The sequence below is a fragment of the Notolepis coatsorum genome (genome assembly GCF_963971535.1).
Source record: "Notolepis coatsorum genome assembly, chromosome: 5".
In the NCBI taxonomy this organism is placed as follows: Eukaryota; Metazoa; Chordata; class Actinopteri; order Aulopiformes; family Paralepididae; genus Notolepis; species Notolepis coatsorum.
In genome coordinates this window covers 110600053-110621971 of record NC_140169.1, presented here as the reverse complement: position 1 = coordinate 110621971, position 21919 = coordinate 110600053, and the positions used below count along the sequence as shown (strand labels likewise).

Genomic DNA, 21919 nt, shown 5'->3' with positions numbered 1-21919 from the left:
CAGGCATACAGGTAAGCCTTTTGTTGACTAAATATCTTAGTTGATGAAATATTTTTTCATTTCAGTGTCACAGTATGACATCGATCTCCAAAATAAGAAAAAAACAAACAAAAAAAGTAATATATATATATTTTTTTGGGCCAGGGAGCCGCAGCTGATTGGCTAAAGAGCCGCATGCGGCCTCGAGGCCGCAGGTTGCCGACCCCTGGGCTAGATCTATGATGAACTTTGTGCTCAAAACACAAAATCGACTAGAGCTTCCCAATCCTCTCCTCGAAGCACCCCAGCCGTTCAATGTATTTGTTAAATTCCACCACCAGCACACCTGATTCAACTTAACTAGCCCTTTATTAGTTGAATCAAGGTGTGCTGGTGGTGGAATTTAACAAAAACATGGAACGGCTGGGGTGTCTTGAGGAGAGGTTTGGGAACCACTGGACTAGAGCATACATTTGAGCCATCAAAGAAATTAAGCAAAAGTGGTTACCTGTGTTGAACTGGTTTATTTTTTTAGAAAATAAAAAAATATAGTGGATTACTATTACGACTACTACCACTGCCAATACTACTGAGACATCCCTATTGGCAAGCTTTATATTTAAAAAAAATTGTAAAAGAATAAAAAATATGTAATATTGTTTTTCTTCATTATACAACTGTGGCGGGACTAATTAGACTGTGGCGGGTCGCCACAGTCTAGGTTAGTGGTTCCCAAACTGTGGTGCGTGCACCCCTTGTGGTGCGCGAGCGCCCTCTAGGTGGTGCGTGACATGAAAAGGCTAATATAGGTGGTAAAAAAAAATAATCTTAATTATTTTTTTACAATAAAATTTCATAAAAATCTTAGTCAAACCTTTAGTATTATGGATATTAAACATGCTGGCAGAGTACATGCATCCATGTTGTCGTGAACATTTGAATTAAATAAATAAATTCCCTATCCATAGTCGCCGTGGGAAGAGATAAAATAAAAAATAAAATCTGTGCACGGAGACCAGCAACAATTTTTTCTAACAGAAACCCATTGGGGGGTGCGTCAGCTAGGTCGGGAGGTGACAGGGGGTGCACGGCCAAAAAAGTTTGGGAACCGCTGGTAGGTCATTAATGGGAAACCCTGCCTCTGCGAAAGCATGCAATTGGTCCACTGATGGATGCATGTTGATATTTGTCTAGTGCATAGGTGTCAAACTCATGGCCCGCGGGCCAAATGTGGCCCGCCACGTAATTTGATGTGGCCCCCAAGAGCTTTTTTTTTTTTTTTTTTTATATATATAAACATTAATCATGGGTTAAAAAATAGCGGCGTTAAAAGAATTGTGGGTTAATGCGTTAATAAAGCTTTAACTTTGACAGCCTTAGTTATTACACATTCTTACACATACATGTATGTTGAACATCTGAGGTTGATGAAGTAACAAAGGAAAAAAGCCAAAAGCACTTACTCCTCAGACATTCTTTGACGATTTTACAGCCCAAAATACAAAAAAGAGCCAGGCGGAATAGGTAACAAAGGGTTGAAGAAATATTGTCTGAACTGTCAGATGCAAACTGGCTGTGTGACATAACCGAGCATCTCGCTCAATTGAATAAGAAGCTGTAGGGACGCAAACAAGTCCCACCCAAAACTTGACCAATATAGTTGTGAACTGAGACAACCCTTATTTTGTTATTTTTTGAGTACAGTTACAGTTGTGTGTTCATGCAGACACATAATAGCAATTTCATTACGAATTGAAAATGGGGGACCCTGGTGTAAACAAGTCGAAAGTCTTTCTCTGGTCTGCATCCCCTTAACAATTGTGTGTATTGAGCTGTACTGTACTGTACCCATTCTGCAATCTGTTAATTAAAGTTAATTAAACTATCTTCCATTAGTTGGATGTATGGCCTCTGCAAGTTGTGTGCAGCCATTTGTCTGCTACATCTGTCCCACGTGTTCTTTGCAGCTCACAGTTGTTAGTTCTGCCCCTCTTGACTGTGACAAAAAGGTTTTGAACAAACTTAATGTCATAGCTTGTATTTGATGATATTCTTCTTTGTTATTTACTTGAATGGTTTGATCATTGATTGATGGAGTAATATGGCGTTCTGATAAACTAAAGTTATTTGTTAAAATAACATAAGCTAACATATATTTTTACATCTATGCAAATGCATATGCAATATATATAACTTGAATAAGTAATAAATACAGAAACAACATGTTTAACAATATGTAAATGAGTAGCTACATTTATTTTACATTACATTAACATTTATACGGTCTTTGGCCCTTTGAGGGCAACCATAATGCTGATGTGGCCCTCTGTGAAAATGAGTTTGACACCCCTGGTCTAGTGTGTGTGTTCATTAGATGGGTGAAATCCTCTTTCAGTGCCTCTGTGCCTGTTTTCTTAGGCAGTTAGCCTCTGGTATGCGTGCCATTAGCGTTAGCCACGCTTCTAGGCCTCTTTGCTTTTGGAAAGAATGATAAATAAAAAATAAATTATAATACTTTGTTTTCTTATTCGACTAAGGTTGGCAGTCGACTACGGCTCCTTTCGATCGATTAGTCGACTATTCGACTAATAGGGGTCAGCCCTAGTACTAACACGCCAATGTATGAATGGAAAAATATAACGTTCCCACATCCGGAACGATAGATACCCGATGTTGATAATGTTGGTAATGTCGATATAGCTATAATATTTTAAAAGTTATAGCCCTGCAAAGAAGGTGAGCCACTCCATAGGGTTACACCGCTGGCAGAGAGTGGTAAAGATGGGCATAATGCATGGCACCCAATGTGTTAACTCGCATGCGCATTATTAACATAGCTACAACACACAGTAACGTTAATACAATTACATGCATCATTGTTTACAATGAACGGGTGGGGCTAGTTGAAAGGACTGGACACTGGGACAAGCTAAACATCAATCAATTTAATACAACAGTAGTTCGAGCTGCTCTGTCGTGCCTATGACCGCACCATATTATATACGGTTTTGACGCGCTCTCTCTCCTGCCGATTAAAATCAGCAGCTCTTCCTCTTCATCATCGATTGCTTGTAGCTGCATTTTGCGCATGTGAGCCGTGGTGTCTCTCTCCTCTCCTTTGGAAACTAGCGTTAGCTCAAAAGTCAAAAGCACAGAACTGGACGACACAAGTTGTTCCGCTAGCGAAAACAACAATAACACTTCCGGTCGGGGTTTCAAAATAAAAGAGCGATGTCTAAAACAGGAAAGACGTTTATTTTGTACATTTGTGGCAGCGATACAGCGTTTCAGTGGTTTCGTTTGGACGCACATATTTCTTGAGATGATTTCGTGTTTACGGAAAACTTTTTTGAAATGAAAACGATAAAGATCGGTTCCGTCTTTCGTCTGGACAATGCCTGATGTAGTGTTGACTCCTCTCCTTTTTGGAAAAACACCTAAACATACCATTACATAAAGATGTGTAAAACACGAATTCTTTGTGATATTGTTATCGACTTTGGACATGTTCTAGGTTTTTCAGGCTATGGCCCCAGCAGTGTTTTTAAGCTAATAACTAGAGAGTAGATGGATCTGCACGCATGTTTTCAAAATAATTCAGACGAAAATTCAAAACTTTTATTTCAGTGTGTTCAAACCTCTGTAACTCTAACTCCTGTAACTCTGTCTGTAACTCCTCTGATTTGCAAAAGGGATTTGACACTGTTTTTCAACAAGTTATCCGCAGTAGGCTCAAGTCCTTTAAGCTTTTAAAAGGTTTGTCTCCTATTTGTCAGATAGAGATAAGAGGATATACATTCAAGGTAATCTATTCAAGGAACAAACTGTAACGTGGAGTCTCACAAGGGAGCATCTCGGGTCCCCTACTATTCTTAATCTATTTAAATTATATGAAGTCAGCATTTACAGATCTGTTTTTATATGCTGATGATTTAGCTACTTTAGCCTCTCACAAGGATGATAACAGGTTGCAGGCCATTCTAAGTGAGGAATTGAACTAGATTAGGGATTGGCTAATAGACAACAAGGTGTCTCTTCAAACAGCCAAAATGGAATTTATACACTTTGGACCACAACCAGGTTGCTGAAATAGACTAATAGTAATAATGACCCTTTAGTCCTCAGTCAGCTAGATTGTTCTTAGATGGTAACTTTGGAGGAGAGAGTATGTTTTAAAAAAATCATGGTTAAGGTGAATGGTAGAACTAGTTTCATAGTTAGAAAAGATCAGCTGCCTGATGCTGTTTTGATTGTGCCATTTATTCATGGTACGTAGGTCTGACTAAAGTACTAAAAGATATGTTACAGATTCCCAAGAATAAATTAGTCAGGGTGGTGCTGGGTCTGGCCTTGAGTGACCATGTGGGAAAACATCATTTCCAGCTGCGGGGTTGGCTACCTCTGGAGGCTAGGCTTATGGATAATATATTAGCCTAGGAATGTTGGTCCTAGTAGTGTTGTTGTTGTTTCTTGCTCTGGCTGTATTGGGTTATTGTTGAAGGCTGTCTAGTTCTGTGATTTTTAGCTGTTGTTGAATGCTACCTAGCCATTGGACTTACGTCATCTTCGCTGTCAACACAAGAAACACAATGGAAATAAGTCTTGAGACTTTATTGTGTTATCCTTGACTTAAGCTGTGATGTAATCGTCTGATTGCCTTATTTATTGTGAACTAAACTCAAATAAAAATATGTATTTCAAATTATAATGGCGCTAACTTGAATTATGTTTTATTTTTTCTTCTGCATTTCTATTAATCTTTTCTATTTGTCTTTTCTTCCGTAGCTATTAGACCTGTTTGACAGTGAAGACCCCAGAGAAAGGGACTTTCTAAAGACCACTCTGCATCGCATCTATGGAAAGTTCCTGGGCCTGAGAGCATACATCAGGAAACAGATAAATAACATATTTTATAGGTAAGTACTGCTCTGCTCGGATGCATTAGTGACATTATTTGTGTTATTTGTGACTAATGGATGTTTTTCAGTGCTATTTTCGAGAGATTTGAACAGACGTTTATGTCATGTCTGCCGTTGTTTTTATTTATTTAATTATTTATCTTTTTTTTTAGGTTCATTTATGAAACAGAACATCATAATGGAATAGCAGAATTATTGGAAATATTAGGAAGGTAAGTTGATATATATATTCTCAACACATTTTCCCCATGATTATATAATACATTTTGTATTACTAATCCTCTCTTGATTCTCTAATCTTCTTGCAGCATAATCAATGGCTTTGCGTTGCCATTGAAAGAGGAGCACAAGATTTTCCTGTTAAAAGTTCTACTGCCGTTACACAAAGTCAAGTCTCTTAGTGTCTATCACCCACAGGTAACATTCTCTTTTTATTCTGTTTGGTACAAAAACTATGAGCTACTGTTAATAGTCTAAATCAATGTTGTTGTTTTTTATCACTATTAAAGCACTTAGTTGACAATGGAGAAAATATACAGTGGCACAGGGCAAAATTACCCCCTACATTTACAGAGACGGGGGCGACAAATCAAGCACATTATGAGAATATGCAATTATTATTTTCTCTACTGGCATCACAAGACTGACTTCAGAAAAAGGACAAACAAAAATATTAGAGCACACAATATAATGCTACTCCTGTAACGGCCCAAAAGCCCCCAATATCTTCTCGGGTAATTATTGAATTCAGTCATATGTTGCAAATTAAACATCTCATCTGCTATTCTACAACATCGCAATAACAACATTATTGCTTATGAAAGGAATTTGAAGAATGGTAAGGGAATATTTCCCCCAAATTTAAATAAATTGAAATGTGTCACCAGGGGCTAAATCTGCCCTCAATAGTTTTACTGAATGTCCTACCCTGTGGATAAGCTTTTAAGAGCCTCTGTTCCTCTCTCTCTCTCTCTCTCTCTCTCTCTCTCTCTCTCTCTCTCTCTCTCTCTCTCTCTCTCTCTCTCTCTCTCGCTCTCTCGCTCTCTCGCTCGCGCTCTCTCTCTCTCTCTCTCTCTCTCTCGCTCTCTCTATTAGCTGGCATACTGTGTGGTGCAGTTCCTCGAGAAGGATAGTACATTAACAGAACCGGTAAGATTTGCAGAAATGTAAACTCCCCCCCCCCCCCCCCCCCCATTGCCGCTCGGTTCTCTAACCTGACCTCGTTTAAGACTTGTCTAATGCCTCCGTCAATGATAGGAGGGCCTCGTTGCATTTTTTTCTTTTTAATGCTAGTTCATTGTGGCGATCAATCCCCACTTCCAAAGTCATTAGTAGTCCTTTCTCAGTGTTCATTAGAGTCGCCTGTTGACATGTGATGAATGACTGTGACCTCCATGTGATTTCTACACCACGGCATTATCATTCATTAACGTTTGCCCTCAACATTCGGGATACGTTGGAATTTTAGGTTTTTTGCCACCCTCACTTTGTGCTGATGCATTATTAGGTGGCCTTCTCTATATATTATTGTTATTGTTTGTTTGTATCCTTTATTTTAACTCTTAAGGACATTGAGGTTTCCCTCATTTACAATGACGACGAGTTTACACACATGAGCAACACAATGAAAATATAAAAAAAAGAATAGAAGAAACTAAAAACAATTGCAATTTGACAAACAGAGATTTAACACCAGATGTTTAAAAGCAGAAGCAGATGGGAGGACCTCTAACTTTAGGGTTTGTTGAAGAGCGTTCCATGTGTTGGGGGCATCAATAAAAAATGCTGTCTTGCCCAGATCCGAACGCGCTTGTGGAACCCTAAGAGTAAGCCAGCTGTTGGATCTGGTCTGATAAGCACCAAGACTCCAATCCAGAAAGGATGATATATAAGGAGGGTGTTTACCACTAATGGCTTTGAAGATGAACAAGTACCAGTGGTAACTGCGCCTCTGAGAAAGAGAGGGCCAGCCCACCTTTTCATAAAGAATGCAGTGGTGAGTATCATAACTGTCACCAGTGATAAATCTAATAGCGGAATGATATACAGAGTCCAATTGCTTCAACGTAGATGCAGCTGCATGCCTATAGATAACATCACCATAATCCAATACTGACAAGAATGCCGCATCTACAACTCTCTTCCTACTGAGCAAAGAGAAGCTAGACTGGTTTCGGAATAGAAAGCCAACCTTCTGCCGAAGCTTGGAGGCGAGGCTGTCAATATGAGTTTTGAATGAGAGCTTCTCATCGAGCCATAGCCCAAGATATTTGTAATCGGTAACTCTCTCTATAGAAGAGCCATCAATAGTAGATATGAGAAGTTTAGTATAGTCCACATTTCTAGCTCTCGATAATATCATAAATTTAGTTCTCATCGAGTTAAGGACAAGCCTGAGCTGAGAAAGGGTTTCCTGCAATGAATTAAAAGCGAGCTGCAAGTTGACGGTAGCAGCCAGCTACCGCAATACAGTAAAGAATAGTGTCATCTGCATACAAATGGGCTTGGCAACCGGTTAGTGAAGAGACTAGCTCATTAATGTAGACCGTAAAAAGTACAGGCCCCAACACTGAACCCTGTGGGACACCTTTTGTAACAGTTAAGAATTCCGAATTGCCATGTGATTATTTTATACATTGACGTCGGAGAGATAGGTAGTCACGAAACCATGCAGAAGCACCCATATCCAAGCCGATATCGGACAGCTTTTTTAAAAGCAGGTGGTGATCGACCGTGTCGAAGGCTTTTGAGAGGTCGACAAAGAGGGCCGCGCAGTGCTTCCTCCTATCCAAGGCAGAGACTATATTGTTGGTTACAAGAGTGATAGCAGAGATTGTACTATGGCCAGGTCTGAAACCGGATTGGTGAGGACTAAGAATAGAGTGGCTTGAAAGGAAGCACTTCAATTGCGAACTGACTACGGTCTCAAGTACTTTGGCCAAGCAAGGAAGGGTGGAGATTGGACGATAGTTATCCAGATTATCTCTAACACCCCCCTTGACTCGTGCAGACTTCCAGTTCAGTGGGAATGAGCCAGAAGAAATTGATAGAGAAAAAATATGTGTTAACGGCTCTCTAATAATTGGCGCCGCTAATTTTATGAAAAAAGAGTCCAATTGATCCTCGCCCGTCGATGATTTAGGGTCTATGGATTCTAAAACTTTGAAGACCTCCGAAGATGTAAATGGTCGAAAGGAGAAATGAGGGACATGATTCATGGGGAGAACATCATCAGAGACCTCCAGGGGAGGGACACCTGGAAACAACCTATCAAATAGGTGACCAGCTTTAGAGGAGTGTTTATTAAAAGCAAGGCGAATGTCATTCGGATCAGAGATCACGCAGTCATTTATCGTAATACTAAGGGGCAGAGTGCTAGAAGGCCGATTTTGTCAAATTGTACACTAGTGAGTAAGACTGTGAATACAAGATACAATGTCATTGCCATGCAACATTGTTGGTGGTCATTGTTTTGGTGCAGCAGCGTGGTAGGATCTAGTGGTCTGCAAGGGCCTTGAAATGAAGCCCGTACCCAGCCCGAGCCCGTGAACTTCAGGCCCTGCCCGAAAATAAGCCCGACTGTAAATAATATTTTAGGCCCTAGCCCGCGTGAAAACCAGATTTTTTTTTAATTCTTTATTATTAATTTTTTTTTTTTTTTTTTTTTAATATTCGAAACACGGTTTTATATGAACTTAATAAATAAACAAAAACGAAAATGTTCAATAGGTCTACCTAAATAACAGATAGTGAAAACGAAAGAAACATTAATATATATATTATAACATATAGCCAAAAATTATTTAATTTTTTTGTTTTAAATATTCTAAACACTGTTTATATATTAACTTAATAAATAAACAAAAACGAAAATGTCCAATAGGTCTAACTAAATAACACATTATCATGCTGAAAACTAACAACCATTATATAGCCTTTTTTCGCAAATTCTATTTCCCAGCGCGAGTCAGCCTCGTAAAAAAATTAAAGAAACTTGAACTAAAACTCGTAATTTGAAGGCTATATGGAATCTTCTTTGACACACACACGACACAATAGCCTACTCAGTCACTGTACAAACAAACAGAAAACATAAATCAGATTTCGAGCAGAGCAACATTTATATAATGAAAGCGCAACAGAACAGGGAAGCAGCGACGTCACCCCAGACACCAGCAAATAATAATAATCAAACTCACCACTTCGCTGTGTTGATGTCAGCAAGGCGTTGAACAACGTTAACATCCAAGAACAAATTAAAACATTCGCCAACTGGCTATATTCCAACTTCAACCTATGCCGCTTCGGTCTGGTTAATTTGTTCATCATCCACCTGAGCCGCGCGCTCCCCTCGAGTTATCCCTGCAGGCTGCGGAGGGAGACATCCAAATGTTTCCAAAAATGCAACTTTCCCTTGACTATTTTATCTGTTAACCTATACATCTTGACTCCTCAGACACGAGGCTTTCACGCTCTGATGACAGCACTACGTTACGCGAAAATGAAACAGAAACTTAAGGTTATCCTATAACCCTAGTTATATGAGTATAGCGAGCGAAAAAAAAAAAGACGCAATAAAAAAGAAATCTTTTTAAAGAGGGCACTGCCCGGCCCGGCCGAGCCCGAATTATTTATTTAAAAACAAAGCCCTACCCAGCCCGAACCCGTCGGGTCGGGTAGGGCCCCGTCGGGCTTGGGCAAGGTTGCAGTGCACTAGTAGGATCCAGTGCAAAAGAAAATAAGGAAATTATCACTTTGACAAATCACCTGTCAGTATGCGGTTGTCATTGACATGAGTGTGTTGCCGTGTGCATGTGCAGACGGTGATGGCCCTGTTGAAGTACTGGCCAAAGACCCACAGTCCAAAGGAGGTGATGTTCCTCAACGAGCTGGAGGAGATCCTGGATGTCATCGAGCCTTCTGAGTTTGTGAAGGTCATGGAGCCCCTCTTCAGACAGCTGGCCAAGTGTGTGTCCAGCCCGCATTTTCAGGTGTGTGTGTGTGTGTACATGTGTGTGCGTCGAGCACGTGTTTGTTGGACACGTGTCTGTTCTGACTGTTGCCAATTCAGTCGGTTCTTGTTTCGATGTTTGTCTGTTTATGTGCTTGCTGTATTTGCTAACTATTCCCCAAGAGTTTGTGTTTATGTAGCTGTGGTATAACCTGAATTGTTTGTGTGTGTGGTCAGGTGGCAGAGCGAGCTCTGTACTACTGGAACAATGAGTACATCATGAGCCTGATCAGTGACAATGCTGCCAGGATCCTGCCTATCATGTTCCCGGCCCTCTACCGCAACTCCAAGACCCACTGGAACAAGTGAGTCACGACTCTGGCTCTCCGCTCTCTCTGTTTATCTCTCCCTCCCCATCTCTTGTTCTCTTGCTTTCTAACCAGTACAGTACCTAGGCTGCAATATTAGCATTCACCTATCTGTTAAAAACGCTGCTCATCTGGTAAATAAATGGAAGAAATTAATAAACAGCCAAGTTTTATCCAGGCAGAAACTTGTGCAAAAGCATTCATTCTGTCAGCCATAGAATAACTAATGGCGTACACTACAGGAAGATGTTAAGATTCTGTTCTCTCAGCGGTCGGGTGGCGTAGCGGAGATTGCACTCGTCACCAATGCAAGAGGCTGCGGTCTCGACTCCCGGTCGTCATACTAACTCGTTTGGCTGAGTTAGGGGGAGGGAAGTCGTGGGTGGTAATCTCGCGTTGTGGACAGTGACGCCTACAGGTCAGGTCTGGGCGCCTGCTCAGCGAAAGGCAGGAAATGGTGAGGGCAGCGTGACCTCCCACGCGTTACGCTTCACCAATGAGAGTCCTCGCTGCCAGGTGAAAAAAGAGCCACTGGCTGTCTCCACATGTGTCGGAGGAAGCATGTGGTGGACTTCAGGGTTCCCTTGTACCGACCAGTAGGAGGAACATGCGCACAACAACCAGGTAGGGGAGGGGGGGAATTGGCATAACGACAAAAAAAAATTGGGATAAAAAAAATTAAAAATAAAAATCAGGCGGAGAAAAAGAGAAAAAAAAATTCTGTTCTCTCTAGTGCCTTGCTGCAGAATAATTTGCGCAGAATAATTTGCGCAATCTTTCATTACCTAATCTTAACAACTTGGCAACTTACGTACACACAACAAAACACCACATGCCAAAGTTGTATTTGACTATTTTAGTAACCTTGTGGACATTTGTGTTTGTGTGTCTGCGTTTGCAGGACGATCCATGGGCTAATCTACAATGCTCTGAAGCTCTTCATGGAGATGAACCAGAAGCTGTTTGATGACTGCACCCAGCAGTTCAGGGCAGAGAAAAGCAAGTAAGGCCCCAGACATCCTATTGTGCAAACCTCTGGGCGGGCCTGTCCAGTTTCCTAACCCTGGCATACCGTAGCTGTGTTATAATTTTATATATACTGTGCGTCATCTTCAGTTCCAAACCTTTCATTACTCATGTCTCATCATTTTGTAATCCTTCAGCACCCGCTACTCTTAAAGGATAAGGCCACGGTCATTTTTTTCCCTTCTTTTTATCAACATAGCCTATGAAAAGACCAGAATGTACAATGGATTTCTTCTACTCTCAGTACTCTTCCTACTCTCTTCTACCCTTAGGAGCTCTCAACCAGGAAGCCATATGTTCCCACTGTATGCTAAAATAAGCTCACAAATGCACATCCACCTAAAAATACATACCTAAGTAAATGGAAGATTGCTCCACTTCTACAAGGTCCCTTTGCATGTTCATGGTATCTAGGGACATCTATGGATCTCAGGGAATGTATTCCCAGTGTCAGAAATATTGTGTCTCTTACTAGGCTTGAATAAATTGTGATGAACCAAAGGAGAATATCAATTTTCTTTTTTCTTCATCTTTGACGGTGAATAACACCATGCTAGAAATGACCAGACATGAAAAATCCAGTTCATTCAGCACCTTCTTGAGATCACGTGTACAAAAAATTTATGCAAATGAATAAAGGGAAGATGAATAAACACAAGATTTTGCAGAGACGGTACTGAATTCTGCCTTCCGGACACATGCGATTTTAAATATGATTATAGAATATCAGGCCTATAAATTACCTTATTATGGCCATGTCACACATCTATGATCGGGCCAAATCTCCCCTTTCCAATGGCAGAGTTCAATCTGGATTTAGTATCACCCGGCGTGATTCACAAACTGTGAATGAAATCCACTGTAAGTACAGTTACTTTTTTATAATAAAAATTTCTCCGCCATTCTTAACCAGATTGCAACGCCGTTTTTTTCTAGACGTTCACAGAAAGGTAGAGAAACTAACTGCGTTCTGTTTTATGGCAATAACGTTCAGGTTTGTGGCATATGATCCCGAAAAATAAGAGAAATAAAAAGAAACGTAAATATAGAAGTCAGATGATTGACAGGGGCTGGCGTGAGCCAGGAAGTGTAGTTTTTATTATTATTTTTTAAGTCCTGGGTCTCCTCTCATAGGACTACAAACAGAATGGCAAACGGAGTCCATTCTCTTCAGTTCAAATAACAAACTCAGCAAGGCCGACGGCTTCTCGGTTACAGTGGGTGACAATATTGTCACAAGGAAAGATGAGATGACATACCTAGGTTCCATCCTAGAGGCTAATCTTTCCTGTGACAAAATGGCATCCAATGTAATAAAAAAAAAAGTCAACCAACGAACTCTATTCTTGTACCGGATCTCCTCTCTGGTAAACAAGAATACCCTGAAGACTCTGGCAGGAGCACTCATTCAAGGGTACTACGACTATGCTTGCACCTCATGGTACCAAAGCACCTCAAAGGCGCTAAAAACAAAATTACAAACATCACAAAACAAACTGGTCAGACTACTGCTTGACCTTACTCCTAGAACCCACCTCACCCCTGCCCACTTTGACAACCTAGGATGGCTTAGAGTAGACGACAGAGTACAGCAACTTGCAATGGGCCTGGTCTACAAGATACACTACACGACTAAGGTACCCATGTACATGTCAAAATACTTCCCAAAGGTCAGTGTATACCACGACCACAACACCAGAGGGAGCTCCACAAATCATCTTAAACCCAGATTTGGCTCAAACAAGGGACTAAACACGTTTCGCAATTATGCCACATCAATGTGGAATGCCCTACCCACAGCTGTAAAGGAATGTGAATCACTACCCACTTTCAAAACCACTCTCAAAGAGCACCTACGGGAGACTGCAATTCGAAACTGGCCCCTGTAAATGTCCTAACTCAACCCCCTCCAATGTAAATGTCCTAACCCAATAATACACAAGACCCTCTTATTGGGACCAAGTAAGGTTTCGTCGATAATCCAATGTACAGTTACCCCACCCCGCCTACCCACTTATTCTAACTTTTTTTTTAATATATACATCAATGCCGTTCTATGACCTCTTGATATGAGATGTAAACTGGTGTTTGCTAGAAGGAACTATGCTTAAGTAGGATGAATGCATTGTAGGTTTTGGTCTTTTCGTAAGCTATGTTGACAATAAGAAAATAAAATACAATTATGCTGGCTTTATCCTTGAATTCTTACGAATACATACACATTAATTTGCTGCTGTCACCTTGTAGTGAAAACTGTCTATGATATCCACACACAAGGTTGTCTGCTCTACCTTTATGCATTGGTGGCTCCTTTGATCATCACAGCCATCTTGTCTTGTCGTACATGCAGAGAGAAAGCCAAGTGGAAAGAGAGAGAAGAAGCATGGATCAAGATAGAATGTCTGGCGAAGTCAAACCCACAGGTGAGCAGTGTGCTTTAAACACCTCCCCCAGTGACCCCCATGCGCAGTCAGAGTGAGCAGAGAGCTTTAACACCTCCCCCATTGACCCCAACGCCCAGTCAGAGTGAGCAGAGAGCTTAGTTTAAACACCTCCCCCAGTGACCCCAACGCCCAGTCAGAGTGAGCAGAGAGCTTTAAACACCTCCCCCATTGACCCCAACGCCCAGTCAGAGTGAGCAGAGAGCTTTAAACACCTCCCCCAGTGACCCCACGCCCAGTCAGTGTGAGTAGAGAGCTTTAAACACCTCCCCCAGTGACCCCAACGCCCAGTCAGAGTGAGCAGAGAGCTTTAAACACCTCCCCCAGTGACCCCAACGCCCAGTCAGACTGAGCAGAGAGCTTTAAACACCTCCCCCACCCCCAGTGACCCCAACGCCCCCGCCAGACAGAGAGGTTCAGGTGTTCAGAAAAAGAACAAGGGCAGTTATACATAGATATGCCTGACAATTTGCAGGAATTATCTGTTATTGTTTGTTGTTTTATTTTGTAAACCAATGATTTGCTTACAAGGCCTTAACATATTATAATTGTTGATGAGGTCGCTGCAGACGAGCCTCTATACAGATGCCCCACACTGATGCCTCAAATACCCTCAAAACCTGTATTGGCTTTTAAAGTGGCCATCTGGGGCTTGGAGTCCGGTGCCTGAAGCCCCTTCAGTCAGACTTGACACTATGCAACCTAACTTCTGACAATGACTAACATTCCTCATCAACATTACACTCACTGAAAGGGAAGCAAGATTTGTCATTGTTTATTTTTTTTATCCACTTTTTCCTCCCCATTTTTCTATTTTTCTCTCATCCCAATTTCGTATTTCCAATTCTTCCCTCCCCTGTCTTGAACGTTGCTAGACTATGCTGCCCCCGCTACTTCCTGTTTCCGCCGCGCCGGCGTCACCCAACCGACCTGTAGGAGTTGCTGTCCACAACGTCCAATCCCCACCCACCGGCTTTCCCACCCTCTAACACTGCCAATTGTGTTAGTATGACGGCCGGCCAAGCCGGTAGCAACGCAGAGAGCTGGGCTCGATACCAGCATCTCCTGTGTTAGTGGCGAGTGCCTTGCCCACTGCGCCACTCAGCCGCTAAGATTTGTCATTGTTAGAACTATCTTTAGATCATACATTAAGCAACGCTCTCATTCAGTCATCGTGAATCCCCAGTTGTTGCTCCCAAATCTCCATTTGGCTCGAGAATTGACGAGGGAGTCTGTAGTCGCCAAAAGCCCCAGTAAACCACAGGAGAAGCCCCCGGACACCTGTGGATAATTAGTCTGAGCCAGCACACACACTCTGGGACTCGCAGCTAGAGCGTGACTGTGAATAAGAGAATATGACACATGTTCATTCACATTATTACTACTGCCTTAGGCATCTAGATCCTTAAATTACCCTTCTGTTTTATCTGCTGTGTACGTTGATTAAGCAACCTGTACTACAGAGAAACTGAACCTATGGTTAGACGTGTCTCTGCTGCCCATTTGGCTAGTGATATTATAATGATAATAATAATAATAATAATAATAATAATAATAATAATAATAATAATAATAATAATAATAATAATAATACAACTTTATTTATAAAGCAGCTTATAAAAGATAAAGACGGCAGTGGCTCAGGAGGTGGTCTGGTGATCTGAAGCTCTCCAGTTTGATCCTGGCTCCTTCCCGGCAGCGTGTCGGAAGTGTCCGTGAGCAAGACACTGAACCCCTAACTGCTCCCCTGGTGCTTGTGGCTGCCTGTTGCTGTTAAGTGGTCAGGATGCATCAAATACAGAGAGATTATTTCGCTTCAGGGACAATAAAGTACTACTACTACTGCTGATAATAATAATAAAGCTGACAATTATAATAGTTATTTATTATTAATATTATTATTAAGTCAAGTGTTTATTAATCCCCTTGGGGTAATCCATGTGTCATAGCGGCATGGGAGAGGGGAAGTACAAGCTGGAAGAAATCTGATATTATTATTATTATTATTATTATTATTATTATTATTATTATTATTATTATTATTATTATTATTATTATTATTATGTTTATCTTTATTAAAGGATCCCCATTAGAGACCCATGAAAGAGCCTCTAGTCTTTTGTTGTACAAATGTACAACAAAAAATACAAATGAAAACAAAACACAAACATTTAAAATGAATACAAATATACAAATTCACATTATAAAATCAAATCTAACATTCCAGTCAAATAAAATAAAAAATACACAGATAACAGTTACATACTTGACAAGTTTGCAAGACATCTCTTAATATATTTTTTTAGTCATTTTGTTATGTTTTTCGGCAGAGCATTCCAGAGTACTATTGATTTATATGCCAGTGAGTTTGAGAAAATTTTATTTTGGTGCGTTTTTTGTTCTGATGTTACCAGAAGCCCCTCTAGTGTTGTAACCATGTTCAGAAGTAATTTGCAACTGATGAGCCAAGCTAGTTATAACCTGGTGCCTCAGTAGTAATGGTTTCTTCTGTGGTGTTGTGTGCGTTTAGTTCCTGGTGTATGTGGAGCCACCAGGCCTGGGCAGTCCGATGGACATGGAGACAGACGGGCCGATGCTGGATGATGTTCAAATGTTAAAGAAAACAGTTGAGGAAGAGGCCACGCAGGTAAGAACATGTGTTTGTGGACTCGCTAAAATCCAGGCATCTCATGTATAGACTCACTCCCTACCTAAATCCTAGCCTTAACTTCATTGGACCTCATTGCCTCAACTTAACTTAAGTGGTGGCTCCTTCGGCATGGGAAAATGAATGGGTTATTCTCTCTGATAAGGCAGGAGATTAGAGATTTTGAAAAATCTTTTGAATTTGGAAAATGTTTTGAAGAAAAAGGAAAAATCGCTAACCAAAACTAGCTTAGCATCACAGCTCAGGTGTCACCACCTTCATTCAGTGCATTCTTGTAGTGGGGGCATACTGAAGTTGCACCATCCAGTAATTTAGTGTAGCCTAGGCTATCCTGTAAAATGTCACTTTACCTCTCCTCGAATGCAGTATAATGGACAGAAATTACTGGTAAATGTGAAACACTGTTAATTTTCACTATGAGTGGGCAAGTGGTGAGCTTTGTGTATTTTGTTGTTTTCAACATATTTGAAAGGTCTATTTGATGCGTGTGATGCAATACATGAGATGCCTGTTTTTTGTGAATCCCGTTTGTGTGCACGTGTCATGCTGACGAGCCAAACCTGGAGAACATTTCCCTTCTTTTTACATTACATTTTTACTTCATCATAGAGTAAATTAAAGGGATAGCTGTAATTTTTGGACATTAAGTGGTATGGAATACTTGCTAGTAGTGTAGTTGAGTCTTGTGGACATGATCACAGCAACAAACATGCAGCAGGTTTTTAACCACAGCTCAGACTAGACCACCCACAGCTTGAATGCCACCACCCACTTCAATGATAGAGCTCTCATATTTGCGAATGCATGAACTACATCTTAAATTATGGCTATGTGTCTAATGTGGCCGTCGCTTATCAATGACTTGTTTGCAGTCAACATTGTCGAAACGGATTGTTTTTTAATCGGTTCATTTCCGTTTTTGAAACTTTCAGAAGATTCTGTGATAAAGCCCTTTACTGTATACACAAAACACGTTGTAATTTTTCTGCCTATTTATGAATCGTTTTCAAATAAACGCTAGATTATCGATAGTATATGTGTACTTATGCACGCTATGGAAGCGGGCTGAAAATCGATTCTCTTATTTCCTGATCGCACACACACACACAGACACACACATACACATTTTCCCAATGGAGCTCAGAGAGAGTTTGCAGCACTAACGTGAGTCTAGATTGATGAAATATGAATGGAAATCGCTAATAAAAGAAATATCGATAAAAAAAACAGCATATCTCGTTCCTGGCACACAACGGTTGGATTGAAATAACGAGATATCTCATCCGTGGCACTCAAAGTGTTAATGTGTGCTAAATGGTTTAGAGCAGTGCTTCCCAATCCTCTCGAAGCACCCCAGCTATTCCATGTATTTGTTCGATTCCACCACCAACACACCTGATTCAACTTAACAAGCCCTTTATTAGTTGAATCAGGTGTGCTGGTGGTGGAATTTAACAAATGCATGGAACGGCTGGGGTGCCTCAAGGAGAGGTTTGGGAACCACTGGTTTAGAGGTTTTGGATGTGAGTGAGATTATGTGCAAAATAAATCAACATTGTTTTTTGGTGAAGTGCCCCTTTAACAAATACACACCAACTTTCCACCCCAACCATCACTCAAAGGAAAAGACTCGCAACAGTACAATAAAACTAAACAACGATGCTAACTGGCCGTTTATTTTTATGTGGAGCACAGTATATCAGGCTGTAGTGTAGAGATGTTCTCTGTGTGCTTGTTGAGAGGTGAAAGCAGAAGGGTTGAGAGAGCAACAGCTCTTGTAGGGCAGCATCAGGTTACAAAGAACGGAAGATGACTGTGATGAATGCCATTCAGAATCCATTCAGCACACATCCTACATGCCTGGTAGCTCAAGAGGTTTGTTGTATTGGTGCAAGGTCTTCACCATGACTCCCCATATCTCATCTCGCTCTGTCTCTCTCTGTCTCATCTCTTTCTCTCTCTCATCTCTCTCTCTCGCTCTGTCTCTCTCTGTCTCATCTCTTTCTCTCATCTATCTATCTCTCTGTCTCTCATCTCTCTCTCTCTCTCTCTCTCTCTCTCTCTCTCTCTCTCTCTCTCTCTCTCTCTCAGCCCCAGAAGGATCCGCGTAAAGAGCGCCCGCTGGTGCGGAGGAAATCGGAGCTCCCGCAGGACATCTCCACCGTCACGGCCCTGGAGACGCACCGGAGGGCCGAGGACATGCTGACCACACACGACGGCCACTAGAGAGAGCACTCCAGACCAGCACAGACCAGCAGCAGCAGGAACCACAGGCGCCACCGTAGGCCCAGGCCAGCACAATAGAACAAAGTATAGCCTCCCGACCCCAAGCCCAGCACAAACACTGAACTGAACTGAACTGTCCTGTCCCAGCTCTGCTTGAAGCCCCAGTGAAAATGTCCCGGTCCAGACAAGAACAGCCAAGCCCGGTTGTGGCTGTGGTTCTTTGGGGACGAGCGGGGTGCTCTGCCTTGACCCATTCAGCCCCTAGTTGTCGTCCAGCGGAGACGTCTTGTCTGGCGTGACCAGAGCATGCACTGTACCCTTCATTTCCTCCCAAGATGGTGTTTTTTTCTTCTCGTTTTTTTCCATCCCTCTCTCTTCCCCCTAACTTCCTTTCTTATTGGTGTTTTAGGGGTGCAATGCTGCCCCCTTCTGGTCATTTCTCTCAGGTCCTCTGTTCTTCTTTTATGTCAACTGTCCTTAATCTTTTCTTTTTCATAGATGTCAGGTGCTTGTAGAAAATATATAAGCCCCCCCCCCCTCAAACCACAAACCCTGTTGATTCTATATAATTATCATGAACATGTTTTTGCTCCAAACATAACTGGGCAGCAGCTTATACAGGTATAAATACTACTTTACCTGATGTAACGATTACAAACTCTCCTGACCTTTTAGGGTGGAGAGCAAAGCACACATTCTCCCATCTGTATAGCTGCTACTGCTAAGGACTTGACATTTTCCTTTTTATTTTATTTTTTTAATTTGTATTTTTGTCAATAAGAAAGGGGCCATTTGGGACTGCCAGTAAAGTATGTGTGTGTGCGTGCGCCTGGATTTACATGTCCTACCTGCAATAGGACTTGTGGATCCAGGATAGGACTATACAGCCATCAAAGGACTAGTAGTACATTGTTAGAAGTGGACGTCATCATCGGACTTCGATGGACAACCACAAGCAAGCAAGTGCGCTTGGACTAAAGTAGTTGTAACATAGTTCTGGTCATCCAAACGTGCTGGCCTGATTGTGGTTATCTATTACCGGAACCCTGTTACTGTGTAGAAACCTAGTTTGGTGCCAACTTCACTCTCTCCTCCTCCTCCTTCTCCTCCTTCTTTAAAAAAAACATTTATTTTATAAATTGCAATAAGTTAAACCCTAGCTGCAGTGCGTTTCGGTGGTTCAAACAATGGTCCGATTGTGAAGAAACAATCAGTTATTCATATACATTCGGTCGATAGTCCGTATCGCTCAAGCTCAAAAGTCTGGCGTACTGTCCCAGACACGCGAGATGGGTGAATCCACACGGACATGTGCACGCACACAAAACACACACAAGCACACGCTTCTGAATTTCTAGTCGTGTTTTTATCTGTCTGTTTACACGCAGCCGGTCATGTGGTGTGGTTAGCGCAGTCGTTGGTGTATACTAGATGTCCATGTTTTTCACTCGTTTATGCTCTGTATGAAAGATGTGACAAAATAAACTAAATCTGAAATTGCCATTCTGCCACGTTATGTTTTGCTTAAGAGAATTCTGAGATGTAGTTGCTAGTTCAGTGTTTACAAACTCCCAGGGAGATGCAGTGACAGGGCGTCTCCTGGTGGGTTGAGAGGTTCTGGGCCAGGCTCGTCTCCATGTTGCCCTGATAGCTGGCTTTTTCTACTCTCCTCGAGCGGGAACCACTTCCTTAATAAATGCGCCGTTGTTCGCAGACAGGCTGCTTAATGATAAAAGTGTGTTTTTGTTTGTATGAGAAGTCGAACATAAGCCTTTCTTTTCACAGTGCCTTTTATTGTACAAGGGGGACATTGACTCGGCTAAGAATAGAATAGCGGCATTGTCTAAATGCCAAGTGATTTTAAATTTAGTGTTTGTTTACCAAATGGCAGATAAATGCAAACCCTTATTCAGTAAATAGGTGCGTTCACTTTGTTAACAGTAAAGTGTGTGTGAGCTGCTTTAACTACTACAGCACATGCCTTGTTGAATCTACGAAGCAGACAAATGAGAGAGAGGGGGGGGGGGGGGGGGGGGGGGCAGCAGAGGGGCCCGTAGCTACTCTCGACGAAGACGCACTTCCTGATGAAACTTGAAGAAATGTCGTCATAACAAGCAAAACTGAAAGAAAATAGAGAGAAAAAAAACAAGCAGTGAGTTTAAATCCGTCATGCTGTCTGTCTTCGATGTATAGGGTCAGCTTCATAGTGTGCCTGTTTATACAAGCTAGTCTGCATGTGGAAGAGAAAGATGCTGCCCTTCTGAACGTACCTTGCTGCGTCTCCTGCCCCCTCCTCTCCATTCCTGTGTTTAAGTTAATTGGCATACTCATATTCCCTGTATGACTACCATTGTTTGACCCTCCCAGACCTGCACATTGGCTGTCTGTTAACCCCCCCCCCCCCCCCCAAAAAAGAAACAAAAAACCCAAACTAGCCTCTGGGTATATCTTCTTCTTTCTACATCTTGGTTTTTGAACTGCTTCTGGATGCTTGCAAGGTTTTTGTTTCGTCTCTGTTTTTCCTTTTGCTTGAGAAACCTGTTGGTGACTGTTGTTCTTCATGAAATGGCTTTAAAAATTGCTTCTTTGGAGCTGTCTTCATTTTACATAAGCTTTGTGTTATTGTTCATTGTATTGTTTTTGTTTGAAAATAATGATATTGCAAGTGTCCTTTAGTATACGTCTCATACTAAATGGCTTCATCTAATATTGTACATATAATGTACTTTTATTTTATGTTATATCTATTAAATCGTAGATTTCATATTTTGTACAAAATGCCCCGTGTACAGAATACAGAGGTTATTAGCAACAGCAGACGGTTTGTATGTGGCAAAGACTTCAACACATGTGACTATTTGCATTTAGAAACCGTTTAGAATTTTAATTATAATATTTTTTATCAATTTGTAATTCAAGATCTTTCCGTTTGTTTCCACATTCAGATATAATGTGTTGAGATCCTGCATACGTTAGCTTTTTGTGTGCTTTTATCCAAATCTCCAGTGGTGTACATCTACAGTATCTATATACAGTAAATAAAAGAGAACATGTGAGTTTTATATTTTCATCCTAAAAAACATTGTGTATGTCATTATTTACCAGCTTTGTTTCAGCTTTGTTTTTCCCCATTTAAAGGAGAAATGTAATTCTTAAATTGAACTATGTCCAATTTAAAGGTGCACTATGCGGTCTTGGGAGAAGGGAATTTTACATTTGCATGAACTGTAACATGTACATCTAATCCTTAGAATTATTGTATCTTTATTGATTTTGTAAACAAAATAATTTTGAGGCTCCATGAACCTTAACGTAAGCTTTCTTTGAATGTTTGTAAAACT

At 41.2% G+C, this 21919-nt stretch overlaps 1 protein-coding gene across 3 annotated transcripts in view; it reads left to right on the top strand.

Annotated features, from left to right (window-relative positions):
• Positions 1-21652, top strand: part of ppp2r5cb (protein phosphatase 2, regulatory subunit B', gamma b) — a 107342-nt gene extending 85690 nt beyond the window's left edge. For all 3 annotated transcript variants that reach the window (XM_084315001.1, XM_084315000.1, XM_084315002.1), the window contains 10 exons: positions 4765-4895; positions 5051-5110; positions 5207-5315; positions 5994-6047; positions 9719-9889; positions 10087-10214; positions 11119-11220; positions 13594-13666; positions 16215-16331; positions 18444-21652. In XM_084315001.1, the coding sequence (XP_084171127.1) occupies positions 4765-4895; positions 5051-5110; positions 5207-5315; positions 5994-6047; positions 9719-9889; positions 10087-10214; positions 11119-11220; positions 13594-13666; positions 16215-16331; positions 18444-18578 (1080 nt within the window). In that variant the 3' untranslated portion in view covers positions 18579-21652. The remainder of the gene's footprint in view (positions 1-4764; positions 4896-5050; positions 5111-5206; positions 5316-5993; positions 6048-9718; positions 9890-10086; positions 10215-11118; positions 11221-13593; positions 13667-16214; positions 16332-18443) is intronic.
• Positions 21653-21919: the final 267 nt, after the last annotated feature.